Source organism: Amyelois transitella, chromosome 14, assembly GCF_032362555.1.
Source record: "Amyelois transitella isolate CPQ chromosome 14, ilAmyTran1.1, whole genome shotgun sequence".
In the NCBI taxonomy this organism is placed as follows: Eukaryota; Metazoa; Arthropoda; class Insecta; order Lepidoptera; family Pyralidae; genus Amyelois; species Amyelois transitella.
In genome coordinates this window covers 4022219-4047631 of record NC_083517.1, presented here as the reverse complement: position 1 = coordinate 4047631, position 25413 = coordinate 4022219, and the positions used below count along the sequence as shown (strand labels likewise).

The window sequence follows — 25413 nt, the reverse complement described above, 5'->3', positions numbered from 1 at the left end:
CGCTTTAAGAGGTAACAAACAAACTTACTTTCGCATTTCTAATATTAGTTGGGATTGTAATATTCGTCAAAAACATAAAGTGTGGTTACACTTGGTTTTATGTTGTATCTGTGGAATTATCTGTGCCCATTTTAAAATTGATTGCGTAATCAAGGAATTAATAACTTTAGCTTCAAATGTATAGAGTTCACAATATAATTCTCATAACAACCTCAGTGCTGTTCTTCTTCAGCATGGTCTGTAGTTGTTCCACGGCGAAGAGACATAGCGGGCAGTTGGAGGATTCAGAGTTGATGGTCACGCGTCTCACTTCGCTAGTTTGTGGGCACATGCCCAGCGCTGGGCAAATCTGTAATTGCAAATGTTTCTTATTTTAATTTTTTCAGATAATATAATATCAATTCTAGATTTTGAAACAGAAGTGAATTAAATGTTGCTAAATAAAAAATAAATCTCCCAGGAAGAAGATTTTATCGTTAAATATTTACATATTGTCCTTATTCTAGGCTGGAATTGAATACGATAAAAACTTGCGATTATATTATAAAAAAATTGAAGTGAAATATTATACTAAACTTATCACTTAAAATTTTATAATTTATAAACCTGCTATTCTGTAGCATTGTATTTTATGAATTAAAATGTTCAAAAAAATGTTCATAAATAACCGATGACAGTTTCTTTCTTCTTACATTTAAAAGCTAATTCTTGTCGGTGGATTTAATTGGAGCATCCTTCATTCATCTCTTATGACTGCAATTTATTTACAGCATATATAATTTAAACTTCAAACTTTCTTCAGTAACGAGAAATGTCTGACATATTAATTAATACGACCAAATTCAGAACCTCCTTTTTTGGAAGTCTGTTCTATATTCAAATTCAATAATAAACTCACACTAGCCGGATCAATCTCCTGCACCAGGAGCGCAATGACGGCGGGCCCGTACTCCGTCACGAACTGCTTGCATTCGCCCTCCACCGCCTGGGGCAGGTGGTCGCACGCCTTGTCCACGGCCGCTTTGATTTGATCCTGAACGAAAGCATACGATAATTATTAATACAATTGTAATGGTAAAGGGTTTCAGGTGAAGGTATGTGTTTTGTTACTATTTTGTCAATTTTTACAAAATTTATCAAAATCGTTTAGGCGAAGGGCTGGCAATTTATAATTTAAATTTTAATCCGATTATTTAGCCTTCAGCTTAAGTCTTGAAATAACTGAATGGCCGCCTTCGTGTTTTTCGAGACCATCGCCTCTGTCTGCTCCGCAAAGAATAAAGACGTGATATGTAGGTGTTCTAAAAGGGAGATTTTTTTTATTATGTTGTTACTAAAGATATCAATCTCGCATAAGTTGTAAATATATATTTTAGAAAGACATATATATTTTATATATTTCTGAAGAGAAACCCTGGCACATAATAGTTAAGTTTCGTCTGACCTCCGCAACCTTTGCAGGGTAACCCAACTCATATTGAATTTTGGTTATACATCCTCATATTAATATTTTTCCACACCGTAAAGCAAAAACTTTAAGGTTATAAACATGCAGTTTGATAAATATGTTACCTCTGTCCTCTCATCGCTCAATTCAACCTGGAGATAGTGCAGGAAGTACTGGCAGAAGGAACAGGTGGTCTTTCCTTGCGGCATCTGCACGAACATTCGTTCTATGGGCAGAGAGGACTCGCCCATGATGCGGACGTTGGTTTGCTTTGACACTGGTACACGGCCGATTTGAGGCTGAAACAAAATTACGATTTATCATGTTTCTGCATTTTTTATTTTATTATTTTGAAGCCACGGTATTGGAAGTGAATAATCACGTAAAAAAGATTCTTCTGGAATAGATAGTCTCAAGGTCGCCTAAGAAACCTGTTTAATTATTACATACACCTATTATACACACACTGACACCATCCTACTACTATTATAAAGGCGAAAGTTTGTATGGATGTATGGATGTTTGTTACTCTTTCACGCAAAAACTACTGAACCGATTACCATGAAATTTGGTATGTAGGTAGCTGAAGACCCAGAATAACACATAGGCTACTTTTTATCCCAGAGTTCCCGCGGGATTGATAGGGTTTCCATGCGGACGAAGTCGCGGGCGGCCTCTAGTCATATATAATCTACATATATTATCTAATTCCGAGTCTCGCTGTCGCTCTATTGCACTGCAAGATGTCAGTAAGTTTGACCGCTTTGATACTAGGCAATAATTTGTTACTGGTAGAAGTTACCGTTGAGTTAGTTCCCATCATAGTGCACAGTTTCTTGGGCTCGAGGTCGATCACTAGTTACTGGTAGATCACGGAGTAGTATTGCAATACTTAATTCAGCGTGCAAGGGAATTTTACGAACCTTTTCAATAAGTTGGAATCGCCATTTCATCTTCACTTCCTGTTTCTTCCCGCTAATTCCAATCACAGTGAAGTTTCTGAGGCTCAAGGTCGTTCACTAGGTTCTTTTAGATCACGAAATAGTATTGCAATAGGTACTAAATTCAGGAATCTGAGAACATTACTAACCTTCTCAGTAAGTTTGACCGCTTTAATAGCCATCTCGCCGGGCAACAATGGCGCCACGGGCACTTCCTGTTTCTTGCCGCAGATTCCCATCATAGTGCACAGTTTCTCAGGCTCCAGGTCGTTCACCAGGTACTGGTAGATCACCGGGTAGTATTGCTCGGCTAAGTGCAGACATTCGGTTTTGAAGTTGCCAGTTTGTTTGCAGAGGCCTGAAAATTTCGTTCAAGTTATACGACCTTATCACTAGTTTAACAGAGAATATCTTAAGATTTTCGGTGATTTGTTGTCAAAGAAATACAAAATTTGTGAATAGAAAAAAACAGCTGTATGGTGGTTTTGATTATTTTTTTTTGTGTAAATTCAAAGGTTTGAAATACAGAACTTAAAAATTCGATCAAGAATATGCTTTGATTTAAGATCCTTCACGAATTATAAATAAATAAAAATATTTGTCTCGCTTTTATTTACGACGACATACCAGTAAGCACCCTGTAGAACTCGCTCTCCGTGGTGTTTGCAATCAGCACATCCCGGAGATGTGTTACCATCTGTTCGCAGAATTCGCATGGTACGTCACTGAAACATCAAGTATAGTTCAAATCCGGCCAAATTAATCTGAATCTGGGCAACGAATACATCTTTTTAGGAATGCCGTAAATCATTACTTTGGTTCCTCTATAACAAGCCAAACAGGGAATTATGACGATGTAGGTGTTATTCAAAAAAAAGATCCTCCTATGACACACGCCTTGCGGAGTTAGCCCGTTTTTCACGGCAGATACAATGTTTTTCAGTAAAAAATCTTGATGATTTTGAACTTGTTGTAAATTAATTACTTACTCTCTATAATGTACAGTGCCGACCATATCCAGGAATTCGAACTCATCGTGCGTAAGCGCATTGTCCACTCATGTGACACACGCCTTGCGGAGTTAGCCCGACCTTCACGGCGGATACTATGTTCTTTAAATACAAAACTCAATGAATTAAATGATAATGAGTTACTTACTCTCCATAATGCACTGTGCCGACCAGATCCGGGAACACGAACTCATCGTGCGTATGGAACTTGTAAGCGCATTGTCCGCTCATGTGGCACACGCCTTGCGGAGTTAGCCCGTCCTTCACGGCGGATACTATGTTCTCGAAATATTTGAACACCAGCATTGAGCAAGAGTCTGATAATGAGTCCATGTTGCGGCAGACCTGATGTAGAAAGAGATTGTGTTGACTACTTTTTTCTAACACTTAAATATTGCCGTGTGGTTCCCGGCACAAATACAAAAAAGAATAGGACCACTCCATCTCTTTCCCATGGATGTCGTAAAAGGCGACTAAGGGATAGGCTTACAAACTTGAGATTATTTTTTTAGGCGATGGGCTAGCAACCTGTCACTATTTGAATCTCAATTCTATCATTAAGCCAAATAGTTGAACGTGGCCTATCAGTCTTTTTAAGACTGTTGGCTCTGTTTAACCCGCAAGGGATATAGACGTGATTATATGTATGTATGTACTTAAATATACTGCTATGGTGTTGCCAGACGTACGCCTTTGACAGTAACTTTCAATATTAAACCAACGGGTCAATGTGATTATGTTAATCTATCGAAAATGCGCTCTTAAAAATGCCGTAAAAACAGAAAAAAAAAATGTTTATAATACCTGCAACAAGCTAACGAGGAAATCGTCGTAGCTGGTCTGGTCGAACTTGTGCCGCATCACGCCCACGGTCGAGTGGCAGTTGTCGCAGCTCGCACGCAGTTTCAGTTGCTCGTTCTGGGGAAAAATGAAATGTTCAAAATCAAACATTTATATTAACAACTACTTTTGTTATAAACATTGATGTAGTGTTATTATTCATTTCTGCAATTTAAAAAACGTAGGAAAAATGTCGTGTGGTTCCCGGCACTTTGAAATAGAACCACTCCATATCTTTTCCATTGATAAAAATATTCAAAATCATCAAGATTTATACTTAAAAAATATTGTATCTGCCGTGAAAAACGGGCTAACTCCGCAAAGCGTGTGTCATAGGAGGATCTTTTTTTTGAATAACACCTACATCGTCATAATTCCCTGTTTGGTTTGTTATAGAGAAATCAAAGTATTGATTTACGGCATTCCTAAAAAGATGTATTCGTTGCCCAGATTCAGATTAATTTGGCCGGATATATTTCCACTTGCCACGATCCGGGCATACTTCTTTCGCATCATATACATTCATAACTTAAGAAAGCAAAATAGTAATTTTATCAATTAATCTCTTTCTTATATTTGCATGTTCCCAATTGCACCCTCTGCCGCTATGTTTCTCGACCTGAGGTCCGGTTATATTATAATTTACATTTTAACGGCTGCCTGAATATCAAAATACCCTTGTCAATTTCCGTCTATCCCGCTAGTCCAATTAAGTTGTTCCAGTAGCCAAAGGGACAAGTGACACTAACAAAATCGTCAAATAGACATTCAATTCATAATTGTCACCTTTTCATGAACATTGTGTATTCATGTAGTATTCATTACCTTCGGAATAGAAACATAATCGATTTTTCAACTGCTTAGTATTAATTAATTGTGCTATTATAATTTCAAACCAGACAGAATGTGAGCATTATATTTTAACCTTTTATTTATAATTAGTCTTTATTATAAGATATCGCCAATGACAAAAGATAAAGTGTTTGCGCACAGTGACCCCGTGGAGTCGTCATCTCGCGCGATATTTAACTGAAACATTTTTTATAAATAAAATAATATTTTATTTTTGTGTCTTACAAAGTTTTGAGATAGAGACTGATTGATAGTTACATGCATAATGTAGAATATAAAGTGAATAAAGCATTTATTACTTTATTTTCATCGGAGCAAAAGCAATGAAAACACTACTAAACATATGTTTCGAAAAATAACATACTTATATAAAATCATGCCTTTTTCCGGAGGGATAGGCAGAGACTACATACTATTTTTACACTTGACGTGCTCCACATTTACCAATCATCATTCAAGGTTAAGAGAACCATAATCGAAATAAAACTATTAGTGAAAAGTAAAAGTAACATTCGTGTGTAGCCCAGCCTGGCTATTTTTATCTTTTTATGTCAAATGTCATAAATATTTCAGTATCACGTATGAGGTATCGCACGTATTCGCGTACTTATAATTTTACGCAATCAGTAGGTAAACTTTGAGCTGATGCACTCGCAAATACCAACATACAGTTTATTTTTTCACGATTTTGTAAAAATATTCAATACGAAGGGATATTTTCTTGTGATTCGTGTCATTAAATGAATTAACCACTTCTGCTTTGCGATCGTAGGATGCGCGAGGAATCATCATTAGTCAGAAGATGATGATGAGATGAAATCTATTATAACTACAACAACATGCTATTTGTACCGTTAAAATTCTAAACACAAGGTTAATTTTTCTAACGTTGAAAAGTATGTACTTACTTGAAAAGTATGTTCAAAAATGTTAAACAACATTTTGCTTCCATAAATCACATCTATATCCATTGCGAGGCAGACAGAGTCAGCAGTCTTAAAAAGACTGAAGGGCCACGTTCAACTGTATGCCTAAATGATGGAATTGAGATTAACATAGTGACAGGTTGCTTACCCATCGCCGACAAGAAGAATCCCAAATTTATGAGCCTTTCCCGTTGTCGACAATGTACATTGTCGACAACGGGAGATTTTATATAAGTATGTTATTTTTCGAAACATATGTTTAGTAGTGTTTTCATTGCTTTTGCTCCGATGAAAATAAAGTAATAAATGCTTTATTCACTTTATATTCTACATTATGCATGTAACTATCAATCAGTCTCTATCTCAAAACTTTGTAAGACACAAAAATAAAATATTATTTTATTTATAAAAAATGTTTCAGTTAAATATCGCGCGAGATGACGACTCCACGGGGTCACTGTGCGCAAACACTTTATCTTTTGTCATTGGCGATATCTTATAATAAAGACTAATTATAAATAAAAGGTTAAAATATAATGCTCACATTCTGTCTGGTTTGAAATTATAATAGCACAATTAATTAATACTAAGCAGTTGAAAAATCGATTATGTTTCTATTCCGAAGGTAATGAATACTACATGAATACACAATGTTCATGAAAAGGTGACAATTATGAATTGAATGTCTATTTGACGATTTTGTTAGTGTCACTTGTCCCTTGGGCTACTGGAACAACTTAATTGGACTAGCGGGATAGACGGAAATTGACAAGGGTATTTTGATATTCAGGCAGCCGTTAAAATGTAAATTATAATATAACCGGACCTCAGGTCGAGAAACATAGCGGCAGAGGGTGCAATTGGGAACATGCAAATATAAGAAAGAGATTAATTGATAAAATTACTATTTTGCTTTCTTAAGTTATGAATGTATATGATGCGAAAGAAGTATGCCCGGATCGTGGCAAGTGGAAATATGTAGTCTCTAGACTACCTACCGTTCGGAAAGAGGCATAATCATATGTGTGTATGTAAGCTGACAGAGGGGTTTCGATTTAATCCAATAGCCGAGAATATGATCCGAATCGGAAAAACACACAACACAACGCAAGGAAAGAGAGGAGTAGACACATATTTTGAAGGCAATATCAGGGCAGATAGAAAACAAACCTATTACCAGATAAAAATACATAACACTATTTTATAAAAACTTGAACAACAACTTTATCAACAGTCTCTTCTATGTATTTGCTAAAATTGGTTAAATGTATAAAGTTAAATTCCGCCAGGGCCCCATTTAGGTGAATTTCTGTCCTACAATGTCTTTATTTGTTGTCAGTAATAAAGGATTTGATTATTGGCTCATGATAAAAATTAATCTCCTGTTCGTCATGTGTATCACGTACTAGACTAATCAATCAATAATTCTGCTCTGATTCATTATTCGACAACGACAATATTTGATAACATATTTACATAAAATAAATGATAAATGAAAAAGTACAATCTAGAATTAGCATGAATACGAGAATTAATATTTATATTAAGAAATACTTAGACTAGGAAAAAAAAATTAGGCTTATATTTACGCTTAACGAGTTTCGTCAGTCCACTTAGTAAGTCATAGGTATAACTAAATATGTAGTACTAAAGAGGCATTAAAATTTAAGTCGAAGAGGAATGCGTTAGAGAAAAAAAGAGAAGCACGATGTGGCTCATATAACCGAAAGGTTGGTCATGGTATAGAATAAGATTACTTACGTGTTTATATATTTATAACTCACAACTGTATGCCGTATGGTTCCCGGTACCAATAGAAAAAGAATAGGACCATTCCATCTCTTTCCCATGGATGTCGCAAAAGGCATCTAAGGGAAAGGTTTACACACTTGGGATTCTTCTTTTAGGCGATGGGCTACCAACTTTTTACCATTTGAATCTCAATTTCCTCCGCACGGAACATAGACCTGATTGTGTGTATGTGTGTTACTAACGTATAACAAAAAACGGGTCGAAATCATAGGTTAATTTAATATATCCCTTTGAAACTTATGATAAATAATAAAAGATTACTTACGTATTTCTCAAGTAGCTGGTCGATCCGTGCATTGTTGCACAGTCCGGCCACCGAGCACACTTGTTGCGGGTTCATCTGAGACGAGAGCGTCTCCACGAGCTCGGGGACGAAGTCGTCGGCAAGTTTGACGCATTCCTTTGTCACAATCTTGATCGGTATCAGCTTGCAGGAACCCTCGAACACTTCTTTAAGTTCCTCCTGTTGGGTAAATAAAAAATATATAAATAAAGTACATTATATAGCTTAGTATTGCATATTATAAGTGACAGGTAATAAATTGTACGCCAAAAATTGCGCACATGAGTATTCTTTGTAAAGGGAACGATTAATTGAGAGGTTTTCGGGTGTAAACTTGTATTTTCTAGTGGGCCTTAATTAAGTGCCTCTTTTAATTTCTGCCTCGGTATTATTTACGAAGTGGAGATAAAAGTAATATTTTTGAGGCGAGAGTCCTATAAAATATGTTGTTGATTTCAGCAAAGAAAGAAATAAGCATACCTACTATAATATGTAAAGTAATCATAAGTTGTAACTTTAAGTGTTCCAGAATCCATTCACAATCTGGTTTGGTGTTATCGGTCACTGACCCGGGCTTTGGGCTTGTTTGACTACCATAGAGATAAAGATGAAGGGCGTGGAATACCAAAAAACGGTATTATCGCTCCTTGTACCCGTTGGAATTCCGGGAGACAAAATTGCCTTCGTGAGATCTCCTTTATGTTTGTACCTACATACTACCATCAAAATTTCCTTTAGTTAACGATCCTAAATTATATTTGATAACTAAACGCGTAAGCAAAATTAAAAATGTTTTGTATTAAGGTGACCTCGTGTAAAAGATACCTCGTTCCCTTCTTTATAATAAACATGTGTCATATTTCGTGCACGTTGTGAAGTAGAACACAAACAAACATACATTTTCTCATTGTATACATCAATAATTATTTACCTGGGTTTCGTTGCTCAACAACTGGTCACGGGCCTGCTGGACCATGTCCGTGCAGATCTTACAGATGCTGTCCTCGTCTTCGGGGAAGGTCATCTTCGGCCACACCTTGTTGACGCAGTGGCTGGTGGCGTGACATTCATGGACGGTACTGGATTGGAGGAAAGACAGCTTTAATAAATTTTAAAGCAAATATGAGGGCTTTGTCATCAATCAGCTTGATATTAAGCAAAATTAGATGTAATGTAGTACACGTAGGATTATTTGGTGCCTTTTCACTCCTCCTTGAAATTACTTAAGTTGTTTAGTATGATATTGTAAAGTTATTATGTACCGTGTGGTTCCCGGCACCAATACAAAAAAGAATAGGATGACTCCATCTCTTTCCCATGGATGTCGTAAAAGGCGACTAAGTGATAGGCTTACAAACTTGGGATTCTTTTTTTAGGCGATGGGCTAGCAACCTGTCACTATTTGAATCTCAATTCTATAATTAAGCCAAATAGCTGAACGTGGCCATTCAGTCTTTTCAAGACTGTTGGCTCTGTCTACCCCGCAAGGGATATAGACGTGACCATATGTATGTATTATGTTTATTATACATTATTTATTATCACCCACACAAAGGATCTCTGATTAATCCAATGGCAGACTGTTAGATAATGCTATTGTATACCTATTGTACGCCTATTGTACTTTAAAAATTGTAATTATTATAATAAAGAATCAATAAAAAAATAAAAGATTTGGAAATGTGAGTTATGATATCGACCCGCATATGGGTTAAAATAAACATTATATGTATTATATCGTAGAAAGGAAGGGAAGAGAATCAGTGTTGCATGGACCAACCGAGTGAATCTTAAAACAAGAAAGAACGTAATTTCTTTAAAATTAAATTATTTCTTAAACGCCAGTTATTTCTTTATACAAAATAGTTTATAAAAACAAAATTATTCAATAAATATTTCCTAAATAAGTTTTGATACAGTACTACATATGTTGTTTAACTGTTCTTTTGTCCACCAAAATTTTATTTTTTATTGTTTTTTCATTCCAGCAACTAGTATACCAAATATTCTGGTAGTCTTTTTCTCGTCATGGCGTGTTCCCAGTTGCACCCCCTACCAACTAATCTTGTAGTATTTGTGATTAACAGCAATGCACGCGAGCGAAAATCCTAATCCAATAAGCATCGCCAGATTAAATAGTCAATTTCTTAACCTGCATGTATTACTAAACGGGATGGTAAACATGATGGCAGACATTAGTAAAAGACAATGAAACTAGCAACGAAACCAAATTTCAACAAAGCGGATCGATTCGCTATATTGTTTAGCTGCTTATATAACGCGGTATACGATTTCATAAGCATTTTCCGTTTGGCTCGGATAGGGTTGTCAGTGTCAAGATATACCTATGTCTTCAGGCAGAGTAAAATACGGTGTTTGTATCATCAGCAAAAGTATTATTTAGGTGCATTATGTCTTCATATATAAGATACCATAGAATGAGATGAAAACAGTTTGCAGTATCACTATATGTATATAAGATTTCCGAAACATACATAAGTACATAAAAAATCACGCCCTTTCCAGGAGTTTTACTTTTGCTATAATCCCTTCATACTTCTTTAGCTTTATCAACATTCACAACTCTCTTCACACGAGCTCGTCGATGTATGATAAACAATTTAATGTTTCCGAAACATAGGCCAAATATAATCCAATGCCACAAGAAAGCAATGCTGTATAAAACGCAACATTTCATAACAAAACGTGATATTTACGTTATTTTAGTCCGAGTAGACAACCCTAACTGCGTAGTGCGAGCTGACTTATGTAAATATTATTGCAAACAATTGGTTTTGCGTCAAACACGAATCGCGCATCGCCGCATTATCTAAATCGAGTTAATCGAATTTCGGATTCTTGTTAGACCGTTATTGCTTAGTATAATGTTTTGATGATGAAATTAACTTTAATTTTTAGGACTTAAATTAAACCTATAAAATTAATTATAATTTGACTAAGTATTTAAAATTCATGAAAACGGATTTGTGGTTTTTGAAAATACAAATATAATACATACACTTTTTCCGTATATGTAATAAGTTAGGATTTTACAAACAGATTTTTAGTTTAAATTATCTTTTGCCCGCTGCTCCGCAACTTTTTCATAATCGGTTTAGTGGTAAACTGATAAGAGGTTACAAACATATTTCCGCAATTTTAAACTTCAATGTTATCCCGTTTTAATAAAAACATGTTTCTTGAATGTATGTACTTATACATATAGTTACTTTTATATATTGTCATTTATAAAGAATTTATCATCTCACAGATACAATCGAAAGAGTTGCCTACCTGAAGTTGCTGCACCAATAGGAAGGCCCCCACGTGCATTGTTTGGCTCCGACCAGGTGTTCTGTGACAAACAGCGGTTACAAAATGAACATTTATTGACATTGTTCAGTAGGCACGCATTTTTTGTGGTTGAAGTAAAAAGTCGGACGCGAGTCATGTCAGGATAAAGATTCTAAGACTGTTTGATGTGATTCACTTCAGAGCAAGTTTTTCAATAACGTCTTTATTCTTTAAGAGGTAGACACAGCCAACAGTCTCGAAAAGACTGAAAGCTATTGGACAGATAATTATAATAAAGCCAAAAGTAATGGTAGCATGAATGGCGTCATTTATGTTAAAAACAATATGGACTTAAATACAGAGTAGTAGAAGATAATGTGAATATATATTTTTCAAGGAATGTAAAATAATATACATACCTACTATTAATAGCAATTATGTCAACTTACCTGTTGGTTTAGGTGGTACAACAGCCGCTTTCTTGCTCTGAAAGAAGACATCTTTATTACTGTTTTATTTTAATACACAAATTCTGCCTAATTCAAGATAGACCAAATTAAACAATTTCATGGAATAAGTCAAAAGTTGTAATATTTATGTAATTGTAATATGCCATAAAGATGTAACAGTAACAATCAAATTACATACCTAATTATGACCTCTTTAAGTTTAAATCTTTTTATGTGTACTCCACATTAGAATCTTAATATTTTTCTTTCCCCTTTTCTAAAATATTTTGTTTTGTTACATACAATTAAAACCTACATAATTACTTAGGCGATGTTCAATGTTGTTACTCACACCAATAATTCGATATGATATGAGTCAAGTCAAGACTATTATTATTCATTTGACTAAGGCTTATTTGAACTACCAAATATGTAGAAATAACCAAACATAAATTTAATAAAATATCCTTATTTTATCAATCTCTTTTTTTGCACTATATGTGTATTAATAAAATGCAAAACAAATGCACAAAACAGCTGGTTGAAGGCGTAAAATGTTTCCTTTCTTCTTTACACAGTAATACGCCATTGTTACTGTATGAGTAAGAAGTCTTCGAACTCTATCTACATCCTGGAATATGAGTTATTTTTTCACTCACACACACACACATATAAAGCCTCTTTAGGCAAAGACTACATCTTTCCATCTGTCAGTTACATCTACCTGTAGTGTTACTTACATCGGTTTTTTGCTTCATCCATGTTGAATCTTTTCATGCAAGCTCGTCGTTTAACTCACCTTTTTGGCGAGAATATTATCAATTTTCTGATTGTTGCACATGCCAATGACTTGGCACATGACATCGGCGCTCGTATCCGACTGGAGAACTTTGAAGAGGTATTGATCCAAAGAAGCGGTGTTGTCTTTGCAGATCTTAGAGATGGCGACGTCGGGCACATCGCGACAGGCGGATTGCACGCGAATGCCTAGGTATTCCTGTAAACGGTTCGTCTTTGAGATGACTAGAAAATATTTAATGTACAAACTTGATATATATGTTCAAAGAAGTTTGAAATGTTATACAAACTCTTTCTTGTTATGTTCTTGTTTATCTGTGGTGCGGCGTCCCATGCGCGCGCATCTTGAAAATACATGTCATTCGTGTCCAAGCTATCCTGTGGTTTTATTGCATGATTATTTATAAATATCTATAAATATATCATTTGGCGACGAATGGGATCAATTTATCCACAATATTGAAGGAAAATGGCATTCCTAGGGAACTTACCGATTTTTGATCACAAAGTAAGCGAATGGCTTATATTCAAGGGTAAGTTAACGCAATTTATAAAGATCAACAGCGTTAAGGAAGAAAACCAAAGCGGTATTCTTTTAACTCATCTTGATGAAGAATCATATCGCTTGTTGCGTAATTTAGCGTATCCCTTGGAATTGGACACATTAGGTTTCACAAAATTAATTGAGTTACTCGATAGTCATTTTAAACCAAGACAAGGCTCATTTGTTGACAAGGCGAAATTTTACGGAGCTAGTAGAAGTCCAGGCGAGAAATTAGGAGACTGGGCGGCGCGATTGAGAGGTCTAGCAAGCTATTGCGACTTTGGCACCGCTTTGGAAACGAATCTGAGGGATCGTTTCGTCCTCGGCTTGGGCGCCGGCCCGGAACGCGATAAGTTGTTTGAGCAAAATGCGTCGACGCTGACGTTGACGAGGGCTATAGAGTTAGCGGAGCAAGCGGCCTGTGCTAAGCAGGCGAAAGTCATGTGTAAAGAAGAATCTGCTATATTGAAGGAAGAGCCGATACTGCGAGCAAAATTTCAAACCGGCCGAGGCGATCAACAGCGGCCCGGAGCGGCGCGCGGCGACGTAGCGGATTTATCATGTCGTTGCTTGGTTTGCGGATTAAAAAATCACACAAGTGAGAAATGCCGCTACAAGACTTATAAATGTCAGAAATGTGGTGTCAAAGGCCATCTGAAGAAAGTGTGTACAGCGGCTAAAAAATCGTCCGACCATCAGATTCATCATTGCAATTCGACAATGGAATATCAAGCCCCTGAAAACATTGCCTTAAATTGTGAGGAATGTCAAAATTTTAATTTGAGGTATGTAACCGATAAGCCAATTTTGATTGATGTTTGTTTAGGTGGTAAAATTATTTCCATGGAATTAGATTCAGGCTCTGGTAATAGCGTAATTTCCGAGAAATTGTATGAAAAATATTTTTCAACCTATAAATTGCACCAGAGTTATTTAAGAATGTGCCTATATGATGGAAGTAAAATAATTCTCTTAGGATATTTTACTATTGAAGTGTTCTATGGTAATACAAAAAAGCAATTAAAGATTTTTGTAGTGAGAAATGGAGGTCCTCCTCTATTAGGTAGGGATTTTATGTCTGCATTTAATTTAGTGATAACGAGCGGCTTATACTCTGTTACAAATAAGAATGAGTTAGAGCAATTACTGGCAAAGTTTTCGAACTTGTGGCGTGACGAGCTGGGTGCGTTTAATAAGTTTAAAGTTAAATTACAGCTTAAGGATAACTCCAATCCTAAATATTTTAAACCACGAAGTGTACCCTTTGCTCTCAGAGAAAAAGTAGAACAAGAAATTGATAGATTAGTCAAGTTAGGTATTCTTGTTCCCGTTAACCATTCTGACTACGCTACACCTATTGTTCCCGTTTTAAAAAGCGATGGTCAAGTCAAGATTGCTGGTGATTTTTCAATAACATTAAACAAAGATCTTATTATTGATAAATATCCGTTACCTCGTATAGAGGAAGTGTTCGCGAAAATTGGAGGTGGTGAACGGTATAGTAAAATTGACTTAAAAAAATGCCTACAATCAATTTTTATTAGAGGAATCGTCACAGGATCTCACTACAATTAATACGCATAAAGGGCTTTTTAAATATACTCGTTTAGTTTACGGCTTGGCGAACGCGCCGGCAATTTTTCAGAAGTCAATGGAGTCGTTGCTTTCGGGCATTAAAGGGGTAAGTGTCTGGTTGGATGATATTTGTATAACCGGATCAGATTCGGATATTCATTTAAAGAGACTGCACGAAGTTCTGAGTAGGCTGAATGATGCTGGATTAAGACTTCAAAAAGAAAAATGCGAGTTTTTCAAGGAAAGCGTACAATACTTAGGTTATGTTATTAGCAAGGAAGGACTTCAAACTTGTCCCGATAAAGTGAAGGCTATTCTAAACGCGCCAGAGCCGACTAACGTCAGTGAGGTAAAGAGGTTCTTAGGTGTAGTTAACTATTATAGAAATTTTATCCCTAATGCGTCTTCATTATTGAACCCTCTTCACGAGCTATTGCGAAGTGATGTTCCGTGGGAGTGGGGAGAGCGACAACGGCGCAGCATGGCGGCCGTGCGCCGCGAGCTAGCCTCGGAGCGCGTGCTGGCGCACTTCGACCCCGCCGCGCAGCTCGTGCTGAGCGTGGACGCCGGCCCGGCCGGGCTCGGCGCGGTGCTGTCTCAGCGGACTGCTGACGGCGCCGAGCGGCCCCTGGCATATGCATCGCGATCCCTAGCGGCTAGCGAACGAAATTACAGCCAAATTCAAAAAGAGGCGGCCGCCATTATATTTGGCGTCAAGCGATTTCACCAGTATCTTTATGGCCGTGATGATCCTTTCATTTTAAAAACGGATCATAGGCCGCTAGTATCGATATTTAACAATAAGTCCGGTATACCGGTAACTACAGCCTTGCGTTTGCAAAGGTATGCGATTATATTATCGGCTTATAATTATACAGTACAATATGTATCTAGCGAAAACAATGCAGTAGCAGATTTTTTTTCACGCGCTCCTTTACAGGTAAAGTCAATCGACGAAAATGGTAAGGATGTCGACAGTCTTTATGCCCTGAAATTTTTGGACGCGGCGTCACCGGCTACCGCCTTGAAAGATATCATACTAGCGACCCAACAAGATGAAACCATAATGACTGTAGTAAAATATTTGCAGTATGGTTGGCCCAGAAAAATTAGTTGTACGTCTGTTTTACCGTATTTCCAATGTAAATCGGATTTGCAGTTTGAAAATGGTTGTCTTTTGAGAGGACATAGGATAGTGATACCTTCAAAGCTTAGAAATAAGATGTTACAGGAATTGCACGATTCCCACTTAGGTATAACTAAGAGTAAAAGTAACGCTCGTAGTAGAATGTGGTGGCCGGGCATCGACGGCGACATCGAGCGCTGGGTGGGAGCGTGTGCGGCGTGCGTGTCGGCGCGCGGGGCCCCGCCGCGCGACCCGCCCGCGCCCTGGCCCGCCGCCGCCCGCCCGTGGCAGCGCATACACATCGACTATATGACTATAGGGCAAAGGGTATACTTGGTGGTTGTGGATTCACATAGCAAATGGTTGGAGTGTTTGTATATGCACAATGGAACTTCAACGATCGCTTTAATTACTAAACTTAAATTATTATTTGCTACTTTTGGTATTCCAGACGTCTTAGTATCTGACAACGACACGAAAATAAATTCTCTCGAATTTAGGTCATTTTGCTTAGCAAATGGTATCAAGTATATGACGTCACCTATTTACCACCCTCCTAGTAACGGACAAGCCGAAAACTCTGTCAGAACATGTAAAAAGATGTTAAAATGTATACTTAAAGAAAATTTAAGTCTGTGCGAAATTCAGGAACATCTTTTAGGATATTTATTCAATTATAGAAATGCCGTGCATTGTACCACCGGAGAAACGCCAGCCAAGTTAATGTTTGGTCGTACACTTCGTACTCGTCTCGACCTTATTTTGCCATCGGAAAGAGAGCACAGCTCAGTGCCTGTGCCGGGTAGGCGATCGTTTGGTATAGGAGACAAGGTGTGGTGCCGATGGTATAGTGCGCGGATGGAAACTTGGCAATTAGGAATAATTAAAGAGAAAGTAGGTAACAAAATGTACAAAATTTTTATAGATAGTTTAGATGAATATTGTATCAGGCATGTTGATCAACTGCTTAATTATACCGGCGGTGAGAATGAAGTAGCTGATGGCCATCTACTTGATGATGTTTCTTTATCGAGTCCTGTTACTGCTGTCTCTTCCCAAGAACCGGCTGCGATAACTCTAAGTGATGAAACTCAAATGAGTTCACAACCTCATCATGTAACAAATAATAGAGACAGGGAAGTTGGCAGAGATTGTGAGGAGGAGGAAAGTGAGAGAATCATTGAAATTGAAAATGACTCCTCAGCCGAGCATAGTTCTGAGCAAGTGCAGGGCGTCAGTAGCGATGCAACGGTGGTAGATCCGCCGGAAACTCTCACTCGCCCTAGACGAAATGTTCCACGGGTTGATTACAGAAAGTATTTGTAATTAATATCTACTAATTTAACAAGTTGTTATTTTTAGTTTAAATGTATCTAATAAGTATTATGATTAATGTACATAATTTTCAACAGGTTCTTAAAATAAGTGTGGAGGAATGATATATATGTTCAAAGAAGTTTGAAATGTTATACAAACTCTTTCTTGTTATGTTCTTGTTTATCTGTGGTGCGGCGTCCCATGCGCGCGCATCTTGAAAATACATGTCATTCGTGTCCAAGCTATCCTGTGGTTTTATTGCATGATTATTTATAAATATCTATAAATATATCAAAACTACATACAATGTTGATACAATGGGCGGCCTTAATGCTAAATGCATTATGTGACAGGCAACCTAAATAAAGAAATTATTGGGTAAACATACATATATACATATAATAATCTACATACCAATATTACATATATATTATATATATATATATATATATATATATATATATAAATAGTATAATAAAAATACAATACATATACATAAATCAACAACAGCAATTTTCACAAGTTATTCTGGACCAGGAAAAGATTAACCACCTGAGCCTTGAAGCTCGCCCGTCTATGCGCTTTCTTAATGGAGGCAGACTGTTGTTCAGTAATATGTTAAAATATGAAGGACTGTTTTTCCCTATTTCACTTTAGTAAGTAAATTACGATCAAAAAGATTCAAAAAGGTTTTTAATTTACTGATTACGCATTCCACTACCGGACGCTCGGTCGGTCAATTCATGCAGATAAGCTGTTTTCTGTACATACATATAATTTTAATATTGAACAATTGCAACGTTAACTTTGGCCTTGAATAATATGACCTAGGTTTGATGTATGTTAAAATTAAAATAGACTTATATGTATATTTTTTTTAATTGCATATAATTGTTAAAGATCACGTCTCAGGGCCTGTAATGATATAATGGTTATACAACTATACTAGTAAATAAATGTGACATCAATGATTGACTGCACAGAACAAGGGTACTTATTGGCCAAAATTAATATAAACTTTTTTAGTTTCAGCTTAAAAATATGAAGTAAGTATATACAACCAAAAGTAATTTATCATCAGCAGACAACAAACCTCATTTATCATGTCCTTGACATCTTTGAGTTCCCTGAACAGCCTGACGAAGGAGTCTGAGACATCATTCTTGGTGACCTTCAGGACCTTGGGCTCCCACACCGTGCCGATGCAATGGCCTACCGCTCCGCATTGCGCTCCAACTCTGGTGGCGAAAAATGATACATATTAATATGTATTGTCATTTTAATGAATTTATTGCAATTTGCTGCAAATTTTTACCTAAGAAAACAAATCTTCTGGAAATGGTGCGATAATTCATACATTGCTAGAATTCTCGTAAACTATGCATTCAATAGTTGTTGACAATCAAGACACTTCTGATAGAAGTCCTTTAGGAAACTAGGAGTTAAGAAAAAATCAAAACACCAAGATTTTTTTCAAGAGTATTTCAAGTCTAATATTTAAGTACCTTTAACCTTAAAGCTCTACCACAATGCTACATAATACCTAAATATTCTCATAAACCAATTTAACTGAATTTATTTGAACTTTGATCAAATAAAAAAATATCAAAAACGTGAGAAAGTGTGTGTAAGTCAAACTAATTTCAATCATTTGATCAATAAAATTAATTCTACTCGGGTCCCCCTCTGGTCAATGGACTTTAAGTATGTTGAATATCAAATTGGTCTCATATCATACAAAAAATACCTAAAGTTATACAAGTTTATAAGGGAACTACGCGAACAACGCTATCAGCGAAAAAATATATCAATTCAAATTTAGTGTAAGTTCCTAATTAGTATAAAAAAATTACATACACACAAATAATCATGTCTATATATTTCTTGCGGGGAGACCAACTTGCACCCCCAAGTTGTTAAAATACTGATAGGCCACTTTTAGCTGTTTGCCATAATGATAAAATAGAGATTCAAATAGTGACAGGTTGTTAGCCCATCTCCTAAAAGAAGAATCTCAAGTTTATAAGCCACCTTTTACGACATCCATTGGAAATATATGGATTGTTCTATTCTAAAGGGCTGCGACTACACGAAATATTTTCAGTAAGTAAAATATCGTGAAACCAAGAACTTATCTGCATGCATCTCTACTAATATTACTTTCTATCTTATGCTCGTATATTTTTTGCCTTTTGGCAACTAAGTTTTTATGCCACGAATGAACGAGTATACAAGGCGTACTATATCTTCTGACCTCAACCCTGTGTCTAGTATGGTATAACTCGAGTTGACTCATGCAGAAATTACTAATAAAAGATACCTACCTGTGACTCACTAGATCTCGAACGTAACCACATCGGCTTTGTGAACGTACCTACTCTCCCTTTTAGTCCCGATTGCATCCTCAACACTCTTAATAGGATGCCGGGGTATGCTTCTGACCATGGATCCTGGTTTGGGTGAGTCAGGTTTTTACACGAAGTGACTCCCATCTGACCTACGCAACCTTTGCAGGGAAACCTAACCCGTATTGGATCGATCGATATTTAACAAATAAAATAAATAAAATAAAAAATTAAATAAGATCATGGTTACACATCCAGTGGCCTGAATGTGCAGGTTGCACATGTCTTAGACATATTTTCCCTCACCGTAAGAGCATCGGTTAGTATTCAAACTAATGTACATAACTTCTAAAATAGTCATTGGTGAGGCCGAGGCCGAGGTGGAATCTTAACCTGCTGCGCATCATGTATTTTAACCGGGCACCTTATCGATTCGACCACGAACGCTCTCTTACGTCTAGTATGTAATGCAGTTAATTAATTTGACGGAAATAATCTGGAATAAGTGATGTTGTTCAAACGTGAATAGAGTTCATTATAATGTTACTAGCGACTCGCCCTGCCTTCACACAGGTATAATTTATAGATATAAACCTACCTCAGAAAACCCTCTTTCAAACATTACCGTCAAATCAAAAACAACAAAAGTCCGTCCAGAACTTTCAGATCAGCGCGTATATACAGACAGAGAAGATATAATACCGTATAATATTTAGTGATTTATTTAGGGGAATAAGTGCAAGTGCTTTTAGTATTTTCAAGACTGTTGGCTCTCCTACCCCCAAAGTGATAAAAATGTGATCTGGGTTTGTAGTATAGGTGTATGACGTCAGGAGTTATTTTATTTCATCCTTTTTCAAAAGAAGGATTTGTCAAGGAATTCGACTATAAATACCTTGGCTTAGTATCCAATATATAAATGAACACTAATAGGTTTTTTTTAAACCTGCATCTAGAATACCACATATTCAAAGGGGAACCTGGGTTTTTAAATCCCAAGTACCGTGTGCTGCAACAAGCAGGTCTATCGATTGTATAGATAATACTTAGAATAAATATTTATTTACATAGATGAAAAGGTTCAAGGTTTATTCCTATGAATTAATTCAATTTGAACCTTTTCGAGTCCAATTTCAGTTCCGTAATTTGACCAATTTGTATGATATGAAGTAGATTAGTCACACATAAATACTTGTGAATCATTCAATCGTTTACCTCATGATGAGCGTAAGCTGAATGGCTCATTTTGTAATATTTATTAAAGCCATAGATTTTTTATTCAGTTACGCATTTGATACATAGATCAGACAGAGGGACATCAAAAAGAAGCATTTTCCTCAGCAGTGAGATATAAAAACCCAGAGTTTGAATGAACGAATATTTCGGTTCAGGTGTGGATGAACCAGGTTTGACTGTTTTGCACTTACTATTATACACATATTCTGCCTACGCCGTATTCTCGGTGCTTTCTATCCGAAATTCTCTAATAAAAACCTATGAGAGCGCTATTATGAAGACCCGATCGCGCAGCAGATCAATCGCCGAAAATAGAACTGGATTGGCCACACGCTCCAAAGGGCAACCGAGGCAAGCCCTAGACTGGAATCCCCAAAGAAAGCGCAAACGTGGCCGGCCCAAGATGGAGGTCTATTAAGCAGATTCCGCGGTCGAAAATATGTTTATGTAAACAATGAAACATTTTGATACAGAAATTAAATTATTAATGTCATCATGCCAAAACATACATAGTTACCTAGTTACAAACACTTAAAATATTGCGCTCTTTTTGGCACAGAGAGATGAATGAATTTACCTTTGAGATGTTGAAAGTAAATGAACATTGTAATTTCTTGACTTATGGCATTGAATAAAAAAAGGTCTAAAGAAGCGTAATGGCAAAACTAATCGACAATAAGCAATTTTGTTTTGGGTGATAACAGAGAAGCAACAATGTTAAAGGTTAACTTAACTTTTTTGGCAATATCTTTAATGTACAAAACAATTTGCCAAATAATATAAATTGTTTATGTCTGTCAGGTAACAACAGCCATATTAAGAAGATATTTCGTTTATTAAAGAATAATATTTTATTTATTTATATATTTTACCATACATGTAATATTATTGTTGACAAAGGTGAAAATAGTAAAAACATATGTTTATGTAATTTTATGGACTCTATTAATAAAATTAATATACTTATATTTTAATGTTTATGGAAGAAATCTTATCTATATTGCAACTCATAAATTTTTATTACAAGTTTGTTCCAATATAATTGAACATTAAAAATACAAAATATGTAGTGATAAAATGTCACAGATTATTTAGTCATTATTCAGTGAAGGTGACCAGTTTCTTTCACAAATATTTTATACATAAATATAATCACACCAAGAGGGGTAGGCAGAGTCTAAATTATTTTACCCAACAAACATTTTTTTTTGGTTTTGTTTAAAAGTTTTGCAAGGAAAGTCAAAGAGGAAGTGTCTTTGAGAATTGAGCATGCTCGGGGTTGTATCTAAAAACTTGTGTGCATCAGCAAGGATATCTTTGGACATAGACATGAATATTGTTTAATAAATTTTACTGGATTCAAACAATAACACTAAGTCAAGAAAATTGGGTTGTTGCAAGTTACATAAATACAGAATCAATTAAAAATTACTCACTTGAGGCTTCTGCACCAGTATTCAGGTCCTTTAGAACATTCTTTTGGCACTTGTCGAGCTAACGACAAATCTGGGAACAAAAGAATTAACTTAATAATACAATAACAACATTTGTAAGTTTCATGGCACTGATCACAATGAAAATCCATCCAAATGGTAAAATAATTACTTACCTACTTAATTATAAAATTAATATAGATAGTAAGTGGATATTTCAGATAAAATTTCACTAACAGATATCAAAATAAACATCAGCAGTAGCTTTGCTGTAACTTCTATTAGAATCATTGCTCATTTAATGGAAAACCTGTTTTTTAAAATGGAATTTGATCACATTATTCACATTATGTTTACATAGACTGTAATATTATCAGGTGTGGAACGTAATACCTAATAACTTTACAAAAAGAAGGAAAGTTTGTGGTTTAAAACTGTTTGAGGATAAAACAAAATATTACTTATACCATAATATGTGTATATATATAGGAGAGTAAAATAAATTGAATATTCAGCTTAATTGTCTACTAACAGTTCAATTCAGTCAAAAGATTGGCTGAATTTTGACAAAATCTGAACAAATTTCCCAGCAAAAATATTATGTATCATTGCAGATTATGCAGGCATACCCTATTATGTTTTTTTTATATACTCTAATTTGTTTAGTTGGCAAAAATTTATATGGTTGGGTATACTGGATATTTTGTGTAGAAAGAGTGCCCTTATTATGTTTCATTATTTGTAAAATACTACATATTATTTTTATAATGAAAGTAAGGGTCAGAGTGTCGGAAAGGGTGCGCACTTTTTTGGGACTTAGAAAAATTTCGCCGATTTTTTTTGCCCTATTAACCCCTATTTTTTATGATGCCAGGGCTTAGGTATGACCAAAAGCATCCCTTAAAGTCATATGAACTTTTGCGCTGCATGCGATATTTTCGGAGTTATACTCATTTTTTCGTGAATGGTTCTCAGGATTTAGAAAAATTTTGCCGATTTTTTTATGCCCTATTAAGCCCTATTTTTTATGATGCCAGGGCTTAGATACGACTAAAAGCATCCCCTAAGGTCATATGAACTTTTTCGCTTGGGGTCATAGTTCCAGAGATATCGTCACTTCTTTTACATAATCGTTATTTAGGGGGTGAATGGGGGGGTTTCCAAAAAAGTGTCCCATACAAACGTTGCTTGCCAAGACCACGTCTATGCATTAGCAATGTAAAAATGGGGGCTCATCATGACATTGCAACCTTCAAAAATATGAGTAAGTCCTGTGCACCCTTTGCTACAATAGCTCCGACGAGACGACACTTAGAAAAAAAAAAATGTTTTTTTTATGCCCTATTAAGCCCTATTTTTTATGATGCCAGGGCTTAGATATGACCAAAAGCATCCCTTAAGGTCATATGAACTTTTGCGCTGCGGGTAATAGTTCCAGAGATATATAAGGGGGTTTACAAAAAAAGTTCATAGGTAGGACCCTTAAAAATAATTTCTTTAACACCTATAAACCTAACCTATCCTAACCTTTTTTGACTGAGTTCGATTGCTTCGCTCGCTCCGCTTTGTGTGGTTCATAGCCTAACCTAACCTAACCAACACAGTTGGGTTTGTGTCCCAGTGGTTTTTTTTATTGCGGGGGGCTACCGCCCCCCGACCCCCCCCCCCGTGCAAGGGGGCTGCGCCCCCCTGCACCCCTTGCTGTCCTTTTGCCGACAGCTACTACAAAAGAAGTAACGATATCTCTGGAACTATTACCCGCAGCGCAAAAGTTCATATGACCTTAAGGGATGCTTTTGGTCGTATCTAAGCCCTGGCATCATAAAAAATAGGGCTTAATAGGGCATAAAAAAAAACATTTTTTTTTCTAAGTGTCGTCTTGTCGGAGCTATTGTAGCAAAGGGTGCACAGGACTTAGTCATATTTTTGAAGGTTGCGATGTCATGATGAGCCCCCATTTTTACATAGCTAATGCATAGACGTGGTCTTGGCAAGCAACGTTTGTATGGGACACTTTTTTGGAAATCCCTCCATTCACCCCCTAAATAACGATTATGTAAAAGAAGTGACGATATCTCTGGAACTATGACCCCAAGCGAAAAAGTTCATATGACCTTAGGGGATGCTTTTAGTCGTATCTAAGCCCTGGCATCATAAAAAATAGGGCTTAATAGAGCTTAAAACAATCGGCGAAATTTTTTTAAGTCCCAAAAAGTGCGCACCCTTTCGTATACCCTAACCAAAGTAAGCTATTTACTTTTATTAGTTTCATTATGCTGGAAAAAAATAATGTAGGTAGACAAAAATAAAAACATAGTTCTTCAAGTCGAACCACTAGGAATACCTATTTGTGATCTTAAAAATGAACATGATTGCATGTCTATTGTTACGCTTGACTGAGAAACTAAGTTAATGCCTATAATGCACTCAATGGTATATAGTTCGCGAAATGTGAATATACTTATAACAATACAAGGACAATCAAATTCCTATGTAAACCAATTAGCGATTTCCAACTTACTTGAACAAAAGATAACTAAAAGACAAACAGCTAACGTGTTTGTCATGACGGAAACAATCGTCTTCTTGCTTATATCTGAATCCGTTCACCGTTTAAAAAATACTAAACGAATACCCGACAATTTCACTTTGTTTAGAATTTATTGCGTATTGATTTGATAAACAAGTGTCAAGTCACTATGTTTGACGATTGAAACGAAAACACCGCCAGCTGTCGGCCTATAGCTGTCGCTGTCGCTATCGCAAACAATAGTGAAGGACATTTGTTGCGTTGGTGAAACAAATAACGTTCTCCTATAACATGCTTTTAAAACCCGTTTTTAGTTATTAGTTAAAGTAGCTCTAATGATCTAAAATTTTATCGAAATCCATTCAGTAGAGTAGAGAAATTGAAGAATTACATATTATATTATAGAATAAAGATAGTATGAGCATCTTTGTGTGACTTCTGAAAGGCATTCTATTAAATGTAGGACAAACGTGTGCGACATGGTCATTTACAAATTCCGAAAATAATAACATATATTTCGTTTCAGTTTGAGCATATCTCTTGGTATAATGATCCTTGACTTTTGCGAAGTAAGTGAATAGGGATAAGGAGAGAATGAGTTTACATAGTGAATATTATGTTATTATCATAACATATAATATTGCAATGCAATGTA

The 25413-nt window shown here is 36.1% G+C and overlaps 1 protein-coding gene across 1 annotated transcript in view; it reads right to left on the bottom strand.

The window, feature by feature from the left end:
- LOC106130912 (uncharacterized) overlaps positions 1 to 24978 on the bottom strand; it is a 31421-nt gene extending 6443 nt beyond the window's left edge. Inside the window, exons 1-15 of the mRNA XM_013329859.2 lie at positions 24750 to 24978; positions 22232 to 22301; positions 18308 to 18452; positions 12654 to 12851; positions 11855 to 11891; positions 11406 to 11466; positions 9043 to 9190; positions 8094 to 8291; positions 4203 to 4316; positions 3547 to 3743; positions 3016 to 3113; positions 2538 to 2746; positions 1573 to 1746; positions 899 to 1033; positions 212 to 349 (exon numbers count right to left, since the gene is read on the bottom strand). Coding sequence (XP_013185313.2) covers positions 212 to 349; positions 899 to 1033; positions 1573 to 1746; positions 2538 to 2746; positions 3016 to 3113; positions 3547 to 3743; positions 4203 to 4316; positions 8094 to 8291; positions 9043 to 9190; positions 11406 to 11466; positions 11855 to 11891; positions 12654 to 12851; positions 18308 to 18452; positions 22232 to 22301; positions 24750 to 24795 — 1968 coding nt within the window. The 5' untranslated portion in view covers positions 24796 to 24978. The remainder of the gene's footprint in view (positions 1 to 211; positions 350 to 898; positions 1034 to 1572; positions 1747 to 2537; positions 2747 to 3015; positions 3114 to 3546; positions 3744 to 4202; positions 4317 to 8093; positions 8292 to 9042; positions 9191 to 11405; positions 11467 to 11854; positions 11892 to 12653; positions 12852 to 18307; positions 18453 to 22231; positions 22302 to 24749) is intronic.
- Between the last annotated feature and the right edge of the window lie 435 nt (positions 24979 to 25413).